At 43.8% G+C, this 16,302-nt stretch overlaps 1 protein-coding gene across 3 annotated transcripts in view; it reads left to right on the top strand.

Moving 5' to 3' along the window:
* RASGEF1C (RasGEF domain family member 1C) overlaps positions 1-16,302 on the top strand; it is a 118,546-nt gene that overhangs the window by 97,813 nt on the left and 4,431 nt on the right. For 2 of the 3 annotated variants that reach the window (XM_065555082.1, XM_005295869.5), the window contains 5 exons: positions 2,150-2,245; positions 4,738-4,840; positions 4,948-5,027; positions 6,499-6,594; positions 14,233-14,328. In XM_065555082.1, the coding sequence (XP_065411154.1) occupies positions 2,150-2,245; positions 4,738-4,840; positions 4,948-5,027; positions 6,499-6,594; positions 14,233-14,328 (471 nt within the window). The remainder of the gene's footprint in view (positions 1-2,149; positions 2,246-4,737; positions 4,841-4,947; positions 5,028-6,498; positions 6,595-14,232; positions 14,329-16,302) is intronic. The other variant, XM_065555083.1, reaches the window with a different exon arrangement.

Below are 16,302 nucleotides of genomic sequence, written 5' to 3'. Positions count from 1 at the left end.
GCAATTGGGGATAATATTTAATGTACTTATCTCACAGGGGCTTTGTGAGGCTTAATTAATGAATGTTTATTAAGTGCTTTGATCTCTGCAGCTAGAAGAGGTTCTAGAAGTGCTAAATATTATTTAAAAAGCTTAGATAAAGAAAAGCTTCTACTAAAATCTTTGTGTCTGGTAAATTTCTACCCACTGGTTCTTATGCACTGGCACCAAGCTGTCTTGTGCTGCAATCTCTAAAGGGGGACGCCTTCATCTACACCAAACACTGGTTTTGTTTACATCTTTATTGAATGAATAAATGAATGAATGAAAACATTTTTATTAATGGTAAAGGTTTGCAAAAGTGGGCTTTAAACAAAAACTTCAACTTGCACGGTAAGTGAAAATGTGCAAAACTTAGCTCCCTAAACTACCTGATATCGTACCTGTAATCCCCAAAGTGACAGTGCTCACGGGGCTTCTTAACGAAAGGCCCAATTTTCCAGAAGGACCTAAAGAGAATTATTAATATATGGGAAAAGAATTGCCCCCAGGAATAACAAAAGCAATGACTGTAAACAATTTTGTAAAAGCAAAAAAGCTGCTTACTCTTGGGGCACCTTTAATAGATTCTGTTTGTTTCATTTCTTTTATTCGTTGGTATTTATATTCTACTTTTAAAACAAATAAAATGTCAGCCCTGCAAAGAATTTCCCTGAAGTATAGTAAAGTGATTTCTATTTCTAAACTCTTCTACAGCCAAAATCATAGACCAGGATTTTCTATTTTTGAATCACCTTGGGCATTATCAGAGGGGTAGCCGTGTTAGTCTGAATCTGTAAAAAGCAACAGAGGGTCCTGTGGCACCTTTGAGACTAACAGAAGTATTGGGAGCATAAGCTTTCGTGGGTAAGAACCTCACTTCTTCAGATGCAAGACTTCTGTTAGTCTCAAAGGTGCCACAGGACCCTCTGTTCCTTGGGCATTATATTAGCCCCTCTTCCTGTGAAGACTCATTGCTCAACTTAGACATTTGCTTAGCTTCACATACTGCGAGTAGTCCCAGTGCCTTCAACGGATCCCTCTGCATGCATCAAGATTTGCTTCCCATAGATAAGCACTGTCTGTTGACTTTCTTACTCATTTGCTTAAGACTGCATTGGGGTGGGAAATGATCCTCTTTAATAAAATAAAAAATCAGTATCCACTGCTACCCTCTAGTGGCTGCTAATAGATGTACAGATAAATCAGAGATGTATAGAGAGCTGTGAGGCCTAGAAAGGAAATTCCCAGATTTATTATGGCTGGGATTTCTAAGACTTGAATTTTCAAAATCTCAGGGACAGATCCTCAGCTGGTGTAAACTGTCTTCGTTCCACTGAAGACAACAAATCCATGGAAGTCAGTGGAGCTAGGACGGCTTACTCTAGCTAAGGATCTGTCCCCATGCCTAAAGAGACTGTACTCTGAAAAATAGGGAATTATACCTCTTGTAATACCTTTTGCTGATTGTTTCCCTTGGATCCAAGTGGCCTGTTTCAAGGCAACCTACAAAACAGAACCAGGTCAGCTGAGAAGACATTCCAAACAGACAAGAGAATAAGAGAAATAAGTAAATGATTTTTTTCCAAAAAGAGGTGAGCTATAACTGTCTTTTCTTTTGCACACCCTTCTTTCTCTTAAACAAATTAGAGAGTCTTCTTGTCCAGGAAAATGCTGTGGGCAATTGCATTTGCTGAGCTGTGGGAAGTCATGGAGTCAAAGGAACAAACTGAATGTGTTCTGGAATGTTGTGCTTGTCTTATTTATATTGATGTTGCTCTTTAAATACTGCAGTACCGTGGCTGTTAATATTCCAGTGAACAAGGATCAACATAAATTGCATTGGGGAGCATTTGTTGCAAGCAAAATGGGACTGTTCTTCATACATTTATTTGATTTGCATAAAGCAACAATCTCAGCTAAACCCCACACATCTGTCAATACCCACCCACCCACTGACTTTCTGAACTCCATCCTTAATGCATAAACCAACGTGTGCATGTGTGTGTGAGAGAGATTTGTTTCAAAACAGGGGCAACAATCATTCCCTTTGTGTAGCATATATCTTAACAAACAAGAAATCTAAGTAAAATACAGTTATGTCATTCAATGCCTTTCTTTTTTCCCCCAGTCTTGTTTCAATGAGCAAAAAAAGACTAGTAACCTTGAGGCCTATGTGAAGTGGTTCAATAGACTCTGCTATCTTGTGGCAACAGAAATTTGCATGGTAAGTGAAAATGTGTGGCAGTGTTTTATCACATGCGTGATGTGCCAGTCTGAGATGGTACATTAATAAGCAATCCCAGGGATATATTTTTCATGACCCAGCTAAGTTGTTCACATACGTTTTAATAACGTGCTCACAGAAGCACCCGCGTAAATTACAAACATATAGCAAAACAGAGCTGGGGCGGGAGAGAGGGAGGTGGGAAAGGAGGGAGTCTGTTGATGCAGTGAATAAAAAAACCCCATTCTGTTGAAGCTGTGAGTGTGTAGCAGATGTGGAGTTGTAGAATAATGAACTCTGCAAGAGAAATAACCTGAATGATGCCATGAGAGTCTATTTTTTTTACTCGAAAAGATTCCAGTGGAGAATGAAAAGCAGAAAAATCTTTGTCTTCTGTCTTCTGAATGCTCTTCTGAATGCTGAATGTGTCTAAATCCCAAATGAGCCTGCTCCAATCTTCCATTCATCTAGAAGAGACAAGAACTGCCGTAACCTTCTTTCTCCATTACCCGCTCCTCTTCTGGTCTTCTCCCCCTCAAAATTCCTTTTCTCCTTCTCCCTGTCACTTGACCTCTCTCGCCTCCACTCTGACCCCTTCACCTTAACCCCTCTGTCTTTTCTGGCTTATTCCCTGCACAATCCAAGCATGCCCTGGTGTCCCCCAGGCTCAAAAAATGCCCCCTTGACTCACTCCTGTCACTCAAACTACTGCCCCATCTCCCTTCACCCTTTCATCTCTACACTCTTTGAACATGCTGTCTACATCTGTCGCCTTGAGTCCTCTCCTCTGGCTGCATCCTGGATCTCTGCTGATCTGACTCTGCCCTCTCCACTCTCCTGCATCTGCTCTTACCATGGTCTCCAATGTCCTCCTCCTGGACAGATCTCATATGTCTTTTACTCCATCTGCATCTTCTTTGACCTCTTTTCTGCCTTTGAATCTGTAAATCAGACTTCCCTTCCTGCAATCTTGGCCTGCCTTGGCTTTTGTGATCCTGTCTTGGTTCCCCTCCTCCCTCTCTGGCTGTTCCTGCTGCATCTCTTTTGGTAGGTGGCTCACCACCTCATTCTCCATGAAAATCTCACCAGAATCTCTCCTAGGACCTGTCCTCTTCCGTCTCAGTGCCCTGTCTCTGGGCAATCTCATCCCAGTGCAAAACTGAAGAGGAACTGAATGACAATGACCATCAGCGCCATGGCTCAAAGTTATCATTGTGTCATTGTTTGGGCCTTTCACTTGGTTCTTTCATGCACTGCCTATGATTGCACATGTAATCTATATTTAATGCCCATTTAAAGTATTTTTATTATCAATATTATTTAATTTGGATTCTGTAAATGACACAAATGTTTTACCTGTTTTAAAAATGTGGAGGATGCGTTGTGGAGGGAAGGGGAAGGGAATGCGGAACCTCTCACCCCAGGGTTGACAGATTGAGTTGTTGGTGACTGAACATTGTTACCATCTGTTGACAGTTTGGTGACCTAGTTGAAAAGAATATGGTGATCTCAATCTAGTTACCAGTAGACATGGGTCTCTAACCCCACAACCACCATCCAAATTAACTCGGATTGGGCATGCTCATGAAAAGTCTCAATAGAAAGGCCAAACTGAATGACCTGTGGACTCTTGTCTCCTCCTTGGATGTAGTTCTTCCAAGTCAGGGCTGAGGCAAGTGCTCAGATACGGTGGTGATGAGTGTGATATGAAACCGAGACAGACGAGAGGGAAAACAGACAGAAAGAAATTAGCAGGCAGATTTTGGGGTAGCTTGCACTGTTCATGTCAGCACTATTTCATCTGTGGATCACTCCCCACTTTTTCATCAGCAGTAAATTTACCTTCAGGACAGGAGAAAGGGTTTTTAAATACATTATGAGACAAAGCCTCCATAGAATGAAGGTGCGGTTGTTGTCTAGTGGTGAAATCCTGGCCTCACTGAAGTCAATGGCGAAACTCCCAGAGATTTCAGTGGGGCCAGGTGTCTATTAATTTTTTTACCTGGTAGCTTTAGAGCTATTTGGACAGTTTATCTCTGCAGTCAGTAGTCTCTAGAGGCTGGCTTTCTGCTTCACTGCCAGGTCAATGGTTGAATGAGCCGTTGAAGGGTTTTGGCCCCATTCAGGAGACTGCCAGTCACAAATGTCATTAGTCATAGAATACCAGGGTTGGAAGGGACCTCAGGAGGTCATCTAGTCCAACCCCCTGCTCAAAGCAGGTCCAATCCCCAGACAGATATTTGCCCCAGATCTCTAAATGGCCCCCTCGGGGATTGAACTCACAACCCTGGGTTTAGCAGGCCAATGCTCAAACCACTGAGCTATCCCTCCCCCCAATCAGTCAATCAAACTGCTGTACAAAATTAGGCAATAGCTGGGCTTTTTTTTAAAAACGCAGCTGATAGAGCTGTAAAGTTAGGATTTTCCTGGGTAGGGCACCAAAGCCTGTTTTGCATGTGCTTGTCGCGACTATTTATTTATTTAATCTGCAGCCTGCGAAAAAGAAACAGCGAGCACAAGTCATAGAGTTCTTCATTGATGTTGCCCGAGAGTGCTTTAACATAGGGAATTTTAATTCGCTGATGGCAATCATATGTAAGTATGGTAGATGCTTCAAAATAGAATTTTTCTGTTTGGTATAATGGCTGTAAAAAGCACATCTGACCTCTAAGTGTTTTCCCCCTCTTCTTCTTTCCTCCTAGCTGGAATGAACATGAGTCCCGTCTCCAGATTAAAGAAGACCTGGTCAAAAGTGAAAACAGCCAAATTTTTTATTCTCGAGGTAAAAAAAGAAGCTTCGTTATTTGTATTAATCAAATGTATTCAGGTGCACAATACTAAGTAGAGCAGTGGTTCTCAACCAGTGGTCCGAGGCCCCCTGGGAGGCCGCGAGCAGGTTTCAGGGGATCCGCCAAGCAGAACCAGTGTTAGACTTGCATGGGGCTGAAGCCTGAGCCCTGAGCCTCACTGCCTGAGGCTGAAGCGTGGTCCATGAGCAACTTAGCTTCACAGGGCCCCCTGTGGCATGGGGCCCAGGGCAATTGGCCTGCTTGCTACCCCTTAATGCTGGCCCTGGCTTTTATATGCAGAAAACCAGTTATTGTGGCACAGGTGGGCCGTGGAGTTTGCGGAGGCCTCCGGAAGAAAAAGGTTGAGAACCTCTGAAGGAGAGGATCTTCATAGACTAGGGTTCAAAATCTCTCTGGAGAGGCACGTGCGAGCAGAAATGTACCAACAGAAGGTGTAAAACAACTATCATGCAGAGAGCAGCTGGAGCATCTGAATTCTGCCTCCACTCACCAGGGCAGAGTAGGGTGACGTGAATGGAATGTGCCAAAAAGTGGGTGTAATCGGCATGAACTCCTCTATAAAGGATCATTCATGAGCCTGCTCTTGCGCTCAGTGAAGTCAGTGGCAAAACTCCCACTGCACGATAGTGCCGTAGTGCTCTGTGTACGGCACCCAAGCGAATCACTCCACCTCAGAGGTGGCGAAAGCAAGGCCCATAGGGACACGTAGCTTTTGTTGGGGGGCTGTTACAGTGTTCTATGGAGACGTGCCAGCGCATTACTGCAGGGGATTCACCCTGATCCAGCCAGATTTAGCCTAAGATCAACGGTGCATAATTTTGCACCATCTATTCAGGCATTCATCATTTTTTTTCCATTGGGAAGCAAGAATTTGGCCTGATAGCTATATAATATGTACAATGATGCTGTGATATCTACCACATATATGCCACCTTGTTCAAATAAAATTGTGCTGATTTTAATATAAAAATCAAAGATACAAACAACCACAATCTATACATGTAGGTTTTTAGCTGTTTCCATGGCCAGCACTTATAGGGAATTAGGTAGAATTATGTATCTCCTGAGGATATAGGTGTGGCCTCTGCCCAGGACTTTGGAACAACCAAGGAAAGACTGTCCTTAGAGAATCCATCTCAGGTTTTACGCTGAGCCCCTACCAAACGGACTGACTGGATTTGGGGAGTTCATTCACTGCTAGCTGAGCTCTCCCACACTGCCACATTATGATGATCTCTATTAATCTAAAATCATGTCTGGATGCCTTAGTAAATAAACATTAAGCCAGATAAATGTGACAAGAAAATGATGACGAGTTGTTCATCCCTCATCCGTACATATTCAGATCTCCATTACTGCAGCTTGGTTTTAAATTCTGATGAGAAAAAAGAATCCAAGTCCTTTCTGATCAAATACACGGAAATTGTCTCATTTTGCACCTAGCATCAGATGGACCCTACTGGTAATTTTTATAACTACAGAACTGCGTTGCGAGGGGCTGCCCACCGATCCCTCACTGCACACAGCAACAGGGAGAAGGTAGGTCTGTCCCCGTCTTGTGGTCTTGTTTATTTCTCAATGGATGGGGGATGATTAAAGCTGGTGGTGAATCACTGGAATTTGCAGTATGCACTTCGGGTGAACCCCACCATCACCACCAGCACAAGTCTTATGTACCACTTAAATCCCACTTCAAACCTCAAAATAGTACTTAAGTGAATCTGCAGTGGTCCACAGGTCTTTTGCTGCCCCTCCTGCCTGATCATTACATACATCTCCACATCCCTTGAAAATTCACTTAGGGCTTGTCTGCAGAGGGAAACTGACCAGCTTTGAAGTGGCATTAACTATTCCAGAATAAAGGGTCCACGTGGGGGAGTTATACCTGTGCAGCTACAGTGCAATAGTTATTCTGTTCTAGCTATACCAGTCAGTTTCCCTGTGTAGACAAGCCCGTCTTGTGTAGTGGCTGACTTGAGACGGTGAGCAAAAGGTGCTGCTACTCCGAGATGACTGAATGGCACTTAGTTAACAGTAGGTGACCCTGACTTGCCCAAAGCACTGTTGGCAAGTCTGACACTTACAGCAAACCTGGGGCCTAATTCTACCCTCAGATACCCAGATTTAACTCAAAAAGAACAGGAGCACTTGTGGCTCCCACTGCACTAAGTGAGAGCTGCCCCCTGGTATCGAAGACCAGATTTCCTGTGCTGAAAAAAAAAGGATGGAAGGTTTCCCAAATTTTAAATCAAACTGAATCAAAGAGAATCCCGCCAAGTTTTTAATGCTCAATGTGCATTTGCCAGAGGAAGATGCATTTGAATAACACATTCCTTGTTTGTGAGTGAATGAAACTTGAAGATAATTAAATATGAGTGCATTGTGATTTCAGAATTATTTTCTTCTTATCACCTCTTTTCAGCTATGATTATATCTGTTATGAGTGTTATGAGCTCCATTGCATTTCTTCTGGTTTTCTTTGTTTTTCCCCATTCACTCTAATTTTTATTTTGTTAAAACCGTTTTTAAAAAATGTTGTGATCGCACATTGTTATAAATAGAGAGAAACTCTCTGGGTGCAGCGAAGCAGATGCTGCATTCATAAGCATAATGTGAAATTGAATATTCATTGCTAGAGGAGCTGGGTTACATTCCGATCTCACATCTGTGCAAATCTGATGTAACTGCACTGAAGCCAGTGGAGTCGCACAAGGTTTACCCTGAAATGAGGTCGGAATCTGGTCCACAGGCTGCCATTGTTGTAAGGGAAATATGCAGAGTTGTTCTGAAAAGCAATACCCTGCTGTGGGATGAGCTGATGAATTGGATATTAATGAAGAGTAGAGAAATTCCTTGAACAAGCTCACACATGCTTCATCTAGAACCTGACATTTTGAGATGCTTATGCAATCTATTCCTCTGGTAACAATCATATATATTCAAGCCTGCTGTTTTATTACTTTACCTTAATTCCTGTGGAAATTCTCCGCCACATCCCTATCTATGCCTAGTTAAGACCAAGCACCACGAGGTTAGTAGATTGATAGGAATCTATATTACTTGAGGAAAAAACCCACCTTCTATTTTCTTTGTGCACATAACATATTAGCCTAAGAAAATGTTCATGCATAAGGCTCAGTGGCTTATCATTGCTGGGTACATTAAAATCCCAGATATGTCACAGCACAAATTTAGACCCCAGATCTTCCTAATTTCATTGCTTGTTATAAGCGAGGTACCTGGTCAAGGTATTTTGTTGTATTGTCATTGGATAAAATTCAGCAGAATGTGATCGCAGCCCATGGAAAGTGTTATAGGGTTTTCTGTCAGTCTTTTAGCAAAGCTCACCTCTTGGAACCTCAGAAACCAATTTGTTTTCAAATTGGACTATGTTTATAATGTTTTTCCCCCAATCACTTGCAGAATAAGTATGTTTACTGCTCTAGGCTGTGTATAGAACCTCTGTTCAGGAGCAGTGGGCAAAAAATGATAAACAACGTCAATAGCCAAAGTGTTCCTAGATAAATAGGTCCAGGCATCAGGGTGCAGAGAGGTTTTGAGGAGGGTTTAAGAAGGAAAGGTTTATGAATTTTGATGGACAGTTTGTCCGATGAATAGCAGATGGCATGGGAGAAAGCGCAGAGGAGACGGAGGGACAAGTGGACAAGAAAGTGGCATCACTGGGAGAGAGAAGACGGGGAGTTGACAGTTTGATATGTTAGTAGGTTTGATAGACAACGTGGGGCTCGCTGGGGAAGGGTCTTAAAGGCAAAGCAACAGAGATTGATGCATTGGAGGAGAAGCCAGTGGAGGTATTCAGAGAGAAGAGCGATGTCTGCTCTGACCACGTCACCTGGGGTTGGACAGGATGAGCTGAGTCCATATACAAGCCAATCATCAATAATCCTCTTTTCTCCCTTTTATTGTCACCGATTCCTACATTATCCACTGTATCTTATTTGCCTTCTTTATACAAATGGTCTCATTGCCTTATCCAGGATGTGGTCCTACCTAGACACCTTTGCATTGGATTAGTTGTCTAAAAAACATTAATTCTGGGAATGATTTAAGAAATAATAAAATCTCTACAATCTGGACTTTGAGTTACATGATCTGTTGAGTTTGGGATTTAGTTTGTAGCCTCATTCTTTGCTGAATGTCAAGTGATGAATGAAAGGTTGACACTAAGTCAGAGGGTAGATTTTCAGAGCTGAGCATTTGAGATGAATAACTTAGAACCTTAATTGAATGCCTGATTTGACTTGCAGATACTCAGGATGTCTGAGCAGCCACGTGGGCTGCTCACGATCAAGTGCATACTTGATGTGCCGTGTATTCCAAAAGAGCGCTGGCAAAAAGCAGAAATGAGCCGCAAAGAACATGACGTGGGGCAGCAGCTCCTATTGACGGGCCTGGCCACTAATTTTTTTCTGTTGCAGCTTTGAAAATGTGAGGCAAAATCCTGTCCTTGCTAACCTGCCCTGTGGAAACAGCAATAGCAGCTGAGCAGGAGGTCCAGGGCACATTCAGACCATACCCCATGTTAGCCAGTCCTCCAGCTAGCTTGCTAGGGAATGGTAGATAGGAGCACTGCCCAGCTATGGTATGCGTGTGGCTGCCTCCTGCACCCTTGTAATACAGAAGCACAAGTTTGCAAGATGAGGCAGGATCTGGGCCGTGCTTACTGTTTTTCCAGGTCATTGTGTTCTCCGTGTCATTGGTGCCAAAGATAAATAAAACCACTGTGAAAGGGATAGTGACCAACTGCCTGCTGGGATAGGCTACCATGGATTCTGCCTTGTTTGGAGTGGTTTCCAATTGTCTGGCATTTTCACTTGTTTCTGCTTTGCGATCAGTGCATGGGATGGCTCTCTAGCGTCTCCCTGTGACTTTACCTAGGTGTATGGTATATCTTTGGCTGTTCTGTCTGTCTTAGGTATGTCTTTGGCCCCCAGAACCAGAGTATCTGAGCACCTCACAGCCTTTAATGTATTTCTCCTCACAACACCCCGGGGAGGCGGGGCAATGCTATTATCCTCATTTTATGGGTGGGGAATGGAGGCACACAAAGGCAAAGTGACTTGCCCAAGGTCGCACCGGAAGCTTGTGGCGGGGCCAAAAACTGAACGTGCGGCTCCCCAGACTCCATCGGTACCGTGCTTTTTCTTTTTTTTAGCGCTGTATTTTTCTTCTCTTGTCTCCTCCACGTAGTTAGACAGAAGTGACGCTAGGGGCCCAATGGAGTGAGGTGGGAGTGAGATGGAATGCAGCTTGGCCATGGTTGGGGGAGGTACTCTACTGCTGAAGGCATGGACGCTGCCCAGCCTCCAGCCCAACTAACCAGGGCCCTTTGGTGCTAGCACCATCCGGCGTGCTGGCATCGCCCCTTACCTTGCTTTCAGGACGTGCTAGTGTCAGCATTCTGCCTGGCTCTCGTATGTGTGTAGTGAGGGAAAGGTGCTTCCTGCTCCCTATTGCTTCCATCCTCTCAGCGCACCCATGGAGGCTCAACCTGGAAGTTAGCCCAGAGTCTCTTGTTACATTGACCCAGCTATCTTCTCCCTGCATAAATGGTTTATTTAGAGTATTTTGTATTTGCTTAGGAATGAGTAGGCTTTAAATAAATGTATGCTAATGCGGCCCTTCAAGCCGTGACACGAGACAGTGGCTAATTTCAGAGTTAATAGAAATAAGCTCCCCACAGGGCAGAGGGACAGATCACGTGACAATAACGGGTTTGTATTCTGTGCAGAGTTCAAAGGAGCATGTTTGTGCGAAATTAACTCCGCTTTCATGTATGCAGTCAGCTGACCTGTGTCCTCCGCAGAGTTAAGTCATTCCACAGGGAATCACCATTTTGCGTTAATGATGTTTGTCTAAATTGCTTTGAAATGTTGGACTCGGTACAGCGTAATGCTGTGTACGTTGTTGCTATCTGATACCACGGAGAAGTGCTTGTCTGATTTCATTAACTTGGTTCCTTCTGAAGGAAGCGATTGTCTTTCTCTCTGTCTGTGGGCGTGTGGGTGGATTGGATGGTTTGGGGGGAATCAAAAGGGAATGAAATGTGAATTTCTGGCTCTAGCCCAAGGTCTGTGCTAGTTAAGTGGCTGGATAATAGCCCGCTTTACAAATATAACTCTCTAGTGTATCTGCTTTCAGTACAGAGATTCTGAAACTAAAACACACAGGGTGATATACTCTTATTGGGGACATTTATTGGGGGGTTTCGGTCTTTGAGCAGCCATTAAAATCCTATGTGAAGAGAACTAGTGATCTCGGTCACTTCTGGATGGTGACTCACTTCAATTTCTAGTGGACACGTTTCCACATCACAAAAAAACTGTCACAACTGTCATGAAGTGGTAGCCTCAGCAGACTTGCCCTAGACTGAATAACTCTCTTTCCCTCAGGACTGCTCCCTGTAGGGAAGGCTTCAGGTTCATTAGCCAGCCATGGGACCAATCCTAAAAGCACTGTCAACTCGCAATTGATTGGCACTTCGTAGGATCAGGTCCAATGTGTTGGAGTTTTCAGTGTGCCCTTTCCCATACTGTATCCATTCTATGATTCGATATAGTACTGGAGTCTCCAGGGAGACCAATCTGGCCTTCTTTTGGGAGCACTACATTTACATGCAAGAAATCCTCAATAACCTTCACAGAAAGAAACTCGCGGGAACGCATCCCTTCATCACCTCACTCGATGCAATACCTCAGTTGGACCAGAAAGTGGTTTCTGTTTTTATAACAAGAGCAGCATTCTGGTTTTGGGAGTCCTTGCTTACATTTCCTTTTTAGTATCTATCAAGTGCTCGCACTCCCTATTGGTACATTGTGAAGGCTGTAGACTGGAAAATCACTGGTGACATTCTACCCTAGTTCCACTTCAGATACCACTTCAGCTGCTGTTCAGCATGAGACTGAATAATACTTAGCTAAATGATTGCTTCATTGTCATCAATTCCCATAGCCTTGCATTTCCTCAAAGCTATTATACTTTCACTTAAGATATAGTTCAGCTCATTTACTAATTGGCCAGTAGATCCACTTGGATACTGAAACCCACATGGCGCGTTCTTATGTCCATTCACGGGGATCAAGCCCATACTCAGCTACTTAAATTGCAGATGTGGCAGCTACAAAGATGCTCACAAGGTTAGTAGTGACTCACTGGATCAAGCCCTTTGAGTGGCCTTTCCCTAGTATGGTCCACCCGCACAACAAGAGTGAAGACACATCTTGGTCTCTGGTACTGATGTCCTTGCTGAAAAGATGCTCCGTCACTGGCTGTTCTGCCTCATAGCTCTCAGCATTTGGGTTTGGCCCTGGTGTCATGAGAGCTCCTTACCCCACCTTGAGATAGGCCCACTGTAGTCTATAACCATACCAGGATGCTCAAGGCTTCAGGCCCCTATTCCTAAATCCAACTTTAGAATTTGTAAGGCCAAATTCTTCCGTAACCTAACTCCACTGAGTTCAGAAGATTTACACTAAAATGGAATTAGGCCCCTACTATACAAAATAAAGCTAGATGATAGTGTATCATATTGGTTAGAGGGAAGGCTTTGGATTTGAGTGTGTCTTCCAGTGTGCCCCAGATGATCCCCAGTGCTTGTTTTGAGTGCTCAAAGGCCCCTCTGATTACTACCAACATTTCTTGGTGTACCAAGCGTTTAATTTCAGTATTCCCTAGGATAGCCCTTACTGAACCTTCGCAGGAGTGTCTCTGACTTTTCATCTTCATTTCCACCAAACCAGGAATAAAATAAACCCCTTTCTTTCTCCAACTCTCTTCACTGCCTCCTTTTTCCACATGGCCTTGATAAAATTGGTGCCAGACCAGTCCTTTGGCCTTGTAGTCTATAGCTTTCCATACCAGCGTCTTTAGGATGAATTAGTGTTGCACCCAGAGTCCATGACATTTTGTGATGCTGACAGATTATGGGCTAAACCAGTGGCTCTCAACCTTTCCAGACTACTGTGCAGGAGTCTGATTTTTTTTCTTGTGTACACCCAAGTTTCACCTCACTTGAAAACGACTTGCTTACAAAATCTGACATAAAAATACAAATGTGTCACAGCACAATATTACTGAAAAATTGCTGACTTTCTCATTTTTACCACAGAATATAAATATTGTACTTACATTTCAGTGTATAGTATATAGAGCAGTATAAACAAGTCATTGTCGGTATGAAAATTTAGTTTGTACTGACTTCACTAATGCTTTTTATGTAGCCTGTTGTAAAACTAGGCAAATATCTAGATGAGTTGATGTATCGTCTGGAAGACCTCTGTGTAGCCCCAGGGTACACGTACCCCCGGTTGAGAACCACTGGTCTAAACACTACTTTTCTCCAATCAGGAGAAGTAAAGTGGAGGCCCTAATTTTGCTGGTTGTGGATCACATCTTCAGCCAGTGTAAATCCACATTACTCCATTGGAAGTCAGTGGAGCGATACTGATCTAGGCCATCTGAAGACCTGGCCCTGTGTCATTAGTCGCAAAGCATTTTACCAAAGGTTCAGTGTAAATCACCCTGTTTCGTCTGAGTCATTAGAACGTCTGCTTTTCAGATTAGAGTTTTGGCCCCTTTTGGGCTTATCTACACAGGAACGTGGCACTCTTACTCTGAAATAAGAGTGTCCGCACCTGGAATTATTCAGGAGAATAACTCCATGCAGAGACACACCCTGAGTCACAAGATTTTATTATTCCATGTTTGTTTATTTTGGTGTGATTGTTAGCATAACTGCATCTGTAGCAAGAGTTCTCCATCCTCATTGTATTCTTTGGCTCCTGGCTATCTTTAAATTGTTGTCCGTGAATCCTTTGGCATATAAAACAACTCTGTAGACAAAAGAGTCTCATCTTTGCTCAGGAAAGTGATGCCACTGAAATATTAAGAAGGAATCGGAGACTAGTTGTAATTAATGCTTCATTTTTTGCCCATAGTGCCCACAGATTGTTCATTTCAATGGTGCAACCATCCCCCAAATCATTGAAAATACCTTTGTACCCTCCTTCCCTGGTGCTTCTCTATCATTGTATTGCTTTATAATAGAACAGTACATTGGGAAGTTAATCTTTTTTCCCCCCCTTCTGACTGAACTTTTCTTTCCTGCAGTGAAAATACGGAGCCACAAAGATAATCGTTGTGTCATTCCCTTCACAGATTGTGATCCCTTTCTTCAGCCTATTGATCAAAGACATTTACTTTTTGAATGAAGGATGTGCTAATCGCCTTCCGAATGGGCACGTCAACTTTGAAGTAAGATCTGCAAATGTCTTTATCTACTCCATCCTGATAGCACTATCTGAGACCATTTGCACACGTTTCAGTGCAGTCCGACAAAGACTAGATCCTACAAAAGGGATGACCTTGTGTGACCCTCCTTGAAGGTCAAACCAATCCCAGGATTCCCTTAAAAAGAATTCATATAGAGAGAGAAAAACATTCCATTCAGAGATCAAAAAACCAAGGAGTTTCTAATGCCAAATGAGTGGCAGATCCTAACTTGTGTCCTGTGGCTTAGCTGGTATCAGCAGCATAATTGATTATACAAACAGCCTGGAAGGAAAGGGGAATTTTTCAAAGACAAAGGAGAAGTATATTTATCATATATTCATAGATAAGCAAGGCCGTGTACAGTGCCTGATACTTTTGTGTACAAGTACTGTAGCGTTTTCTCATTTGATAGGTTAAAAAGAGGGAGATTTGCCAAAGCAGGTTTTAACAGGGTGGCTTGCCCCCTTAAGGGATAGAGGCCTGGGGCCAGACGCCCATAGTTATGAAGTAGGCACACCTGGGCAGGGATCAGTGGGTGTTTAAGAGACAATCCGAGGAAGCTGGGGCCAAGAGTGCACAGGAGCTGCTGTGAGCAGGAATCTCCCGCAGGACACCCTGGACCAGGGAGCAGGGTTTGGACTTGGAAGTCAGAGCCAGAGGGCTGAAGAAGGCTGAGAGCCAGAGAGAACAGACTCCATGGGTGTAAGAAGGAGAAGACTCCAGCCAGGTAGGGCCCGGGAGTGGCCTGCCAAAGCAGGAGAGGCTCCTGGTTCAGGTTGCCAACCCTCTAGGATTGTCCTGGAGTCTCCAGGAATTAAAGATGAATCTTTAATTAAAGATTATATCATGTGATGAAACCTCCAGGAATACATCCAACCAAAATCGGCAACCCTACCCCTGGTAGGAAGGCCTGGGAGTCGGAAGAGAAACTTTATTTGTGCCTCTAGCCTGCCTCGTGCATAATAAAAAGCCCTACCCTGACAAGCCAATGAGCTACAGTAGCCAGGGGGACAGAGAGTCTCTCTCTCTCTCTCTCTCACTTGTTGGCGCACACGTATACTCAGCCCCGCCTCCCCAACGATGACCACACAGGCACGCACGCCCAGCCCCACTCCCCTCCCCCGTCTCTGAGGCTGCTCCAGACATGCTGGAATTGACGTGCTGCCTGGGCTATCGGGGAAGAGGCACGTATCTCCCGGCAGATTTTTTTTTGCCTGTGGGGGCACAGAAAACTGCAGGCCATATGAATTCTGCGCCCCCGCATCAGTGCCGAATCGCCCCAGGATTAAACTTTCGTGTGTGTGCTCTTTTGTTAGACTTTAACTTGGGACTTGGAGTTTTATTTTGAGGTTATTTTATGTTAATAAACCCAGACCCAAGGAGGAGTGGCTTTGCCACAAAAAGCCTGTGTGGAGTGTATTTAAGGAGCCCTTTGAAGAGGGGGAAACTGAGGCAGGGGCCTGCACCACAACCTCAGGCCACAAGGGGAGCTTGGGAGGTGGCATACCCTGTTACAATGCTGTCAACCACTTGAAAACATTATGTAAATGTAAGAATACAGCTTGAACTCTATAAGGCGTCATCTATAGTCACCATGTTAATCAGGTAAATCACACACATTTGGCCTGGGAGTAAAACTCATGATCTTCTGCTTGGAAGCCTTTACTGATTACACAACAGGAGAATTTGCATTAACCACCATTATACACAGTAGAAAGACATGTCCTCTCTGTAGGCCAGACACCAGATGGTAATAGTCACAAATAGTTAACTTGAGAGCCAAGGTGGGTGAGGTAATAAGGAACTCCCAGGATCACAGCTAAATACAAGGTGGACCAGATTGTTCAGCATAAGTAGTTAGCACATATTGTAAGAGACCATTTAAGATAGAATATCCCCATAACACCTCTGCAGTCATAAAACAAGAAGAGAGGTTTAGTTGTAGTAAGGCATAAA

This window comes from Chrysemys picta, chromosome 8 (genome assembly GCF_011386835.1).
Source record: "Chrysemys picta bellii isolate R12L10 chromosome 8, ASM1138683v2, whole genome shotgun sequence".
Classification (NCBI taxonomy): domain Eukaryota; kingdom Metazoa; phylum Chordata; order Testudines; family Emydidae; genus Chrysemys; species Chrysemys picta.
This window is presented reverse-complemented; position numbering and strand designations above follow the sequence as displayed.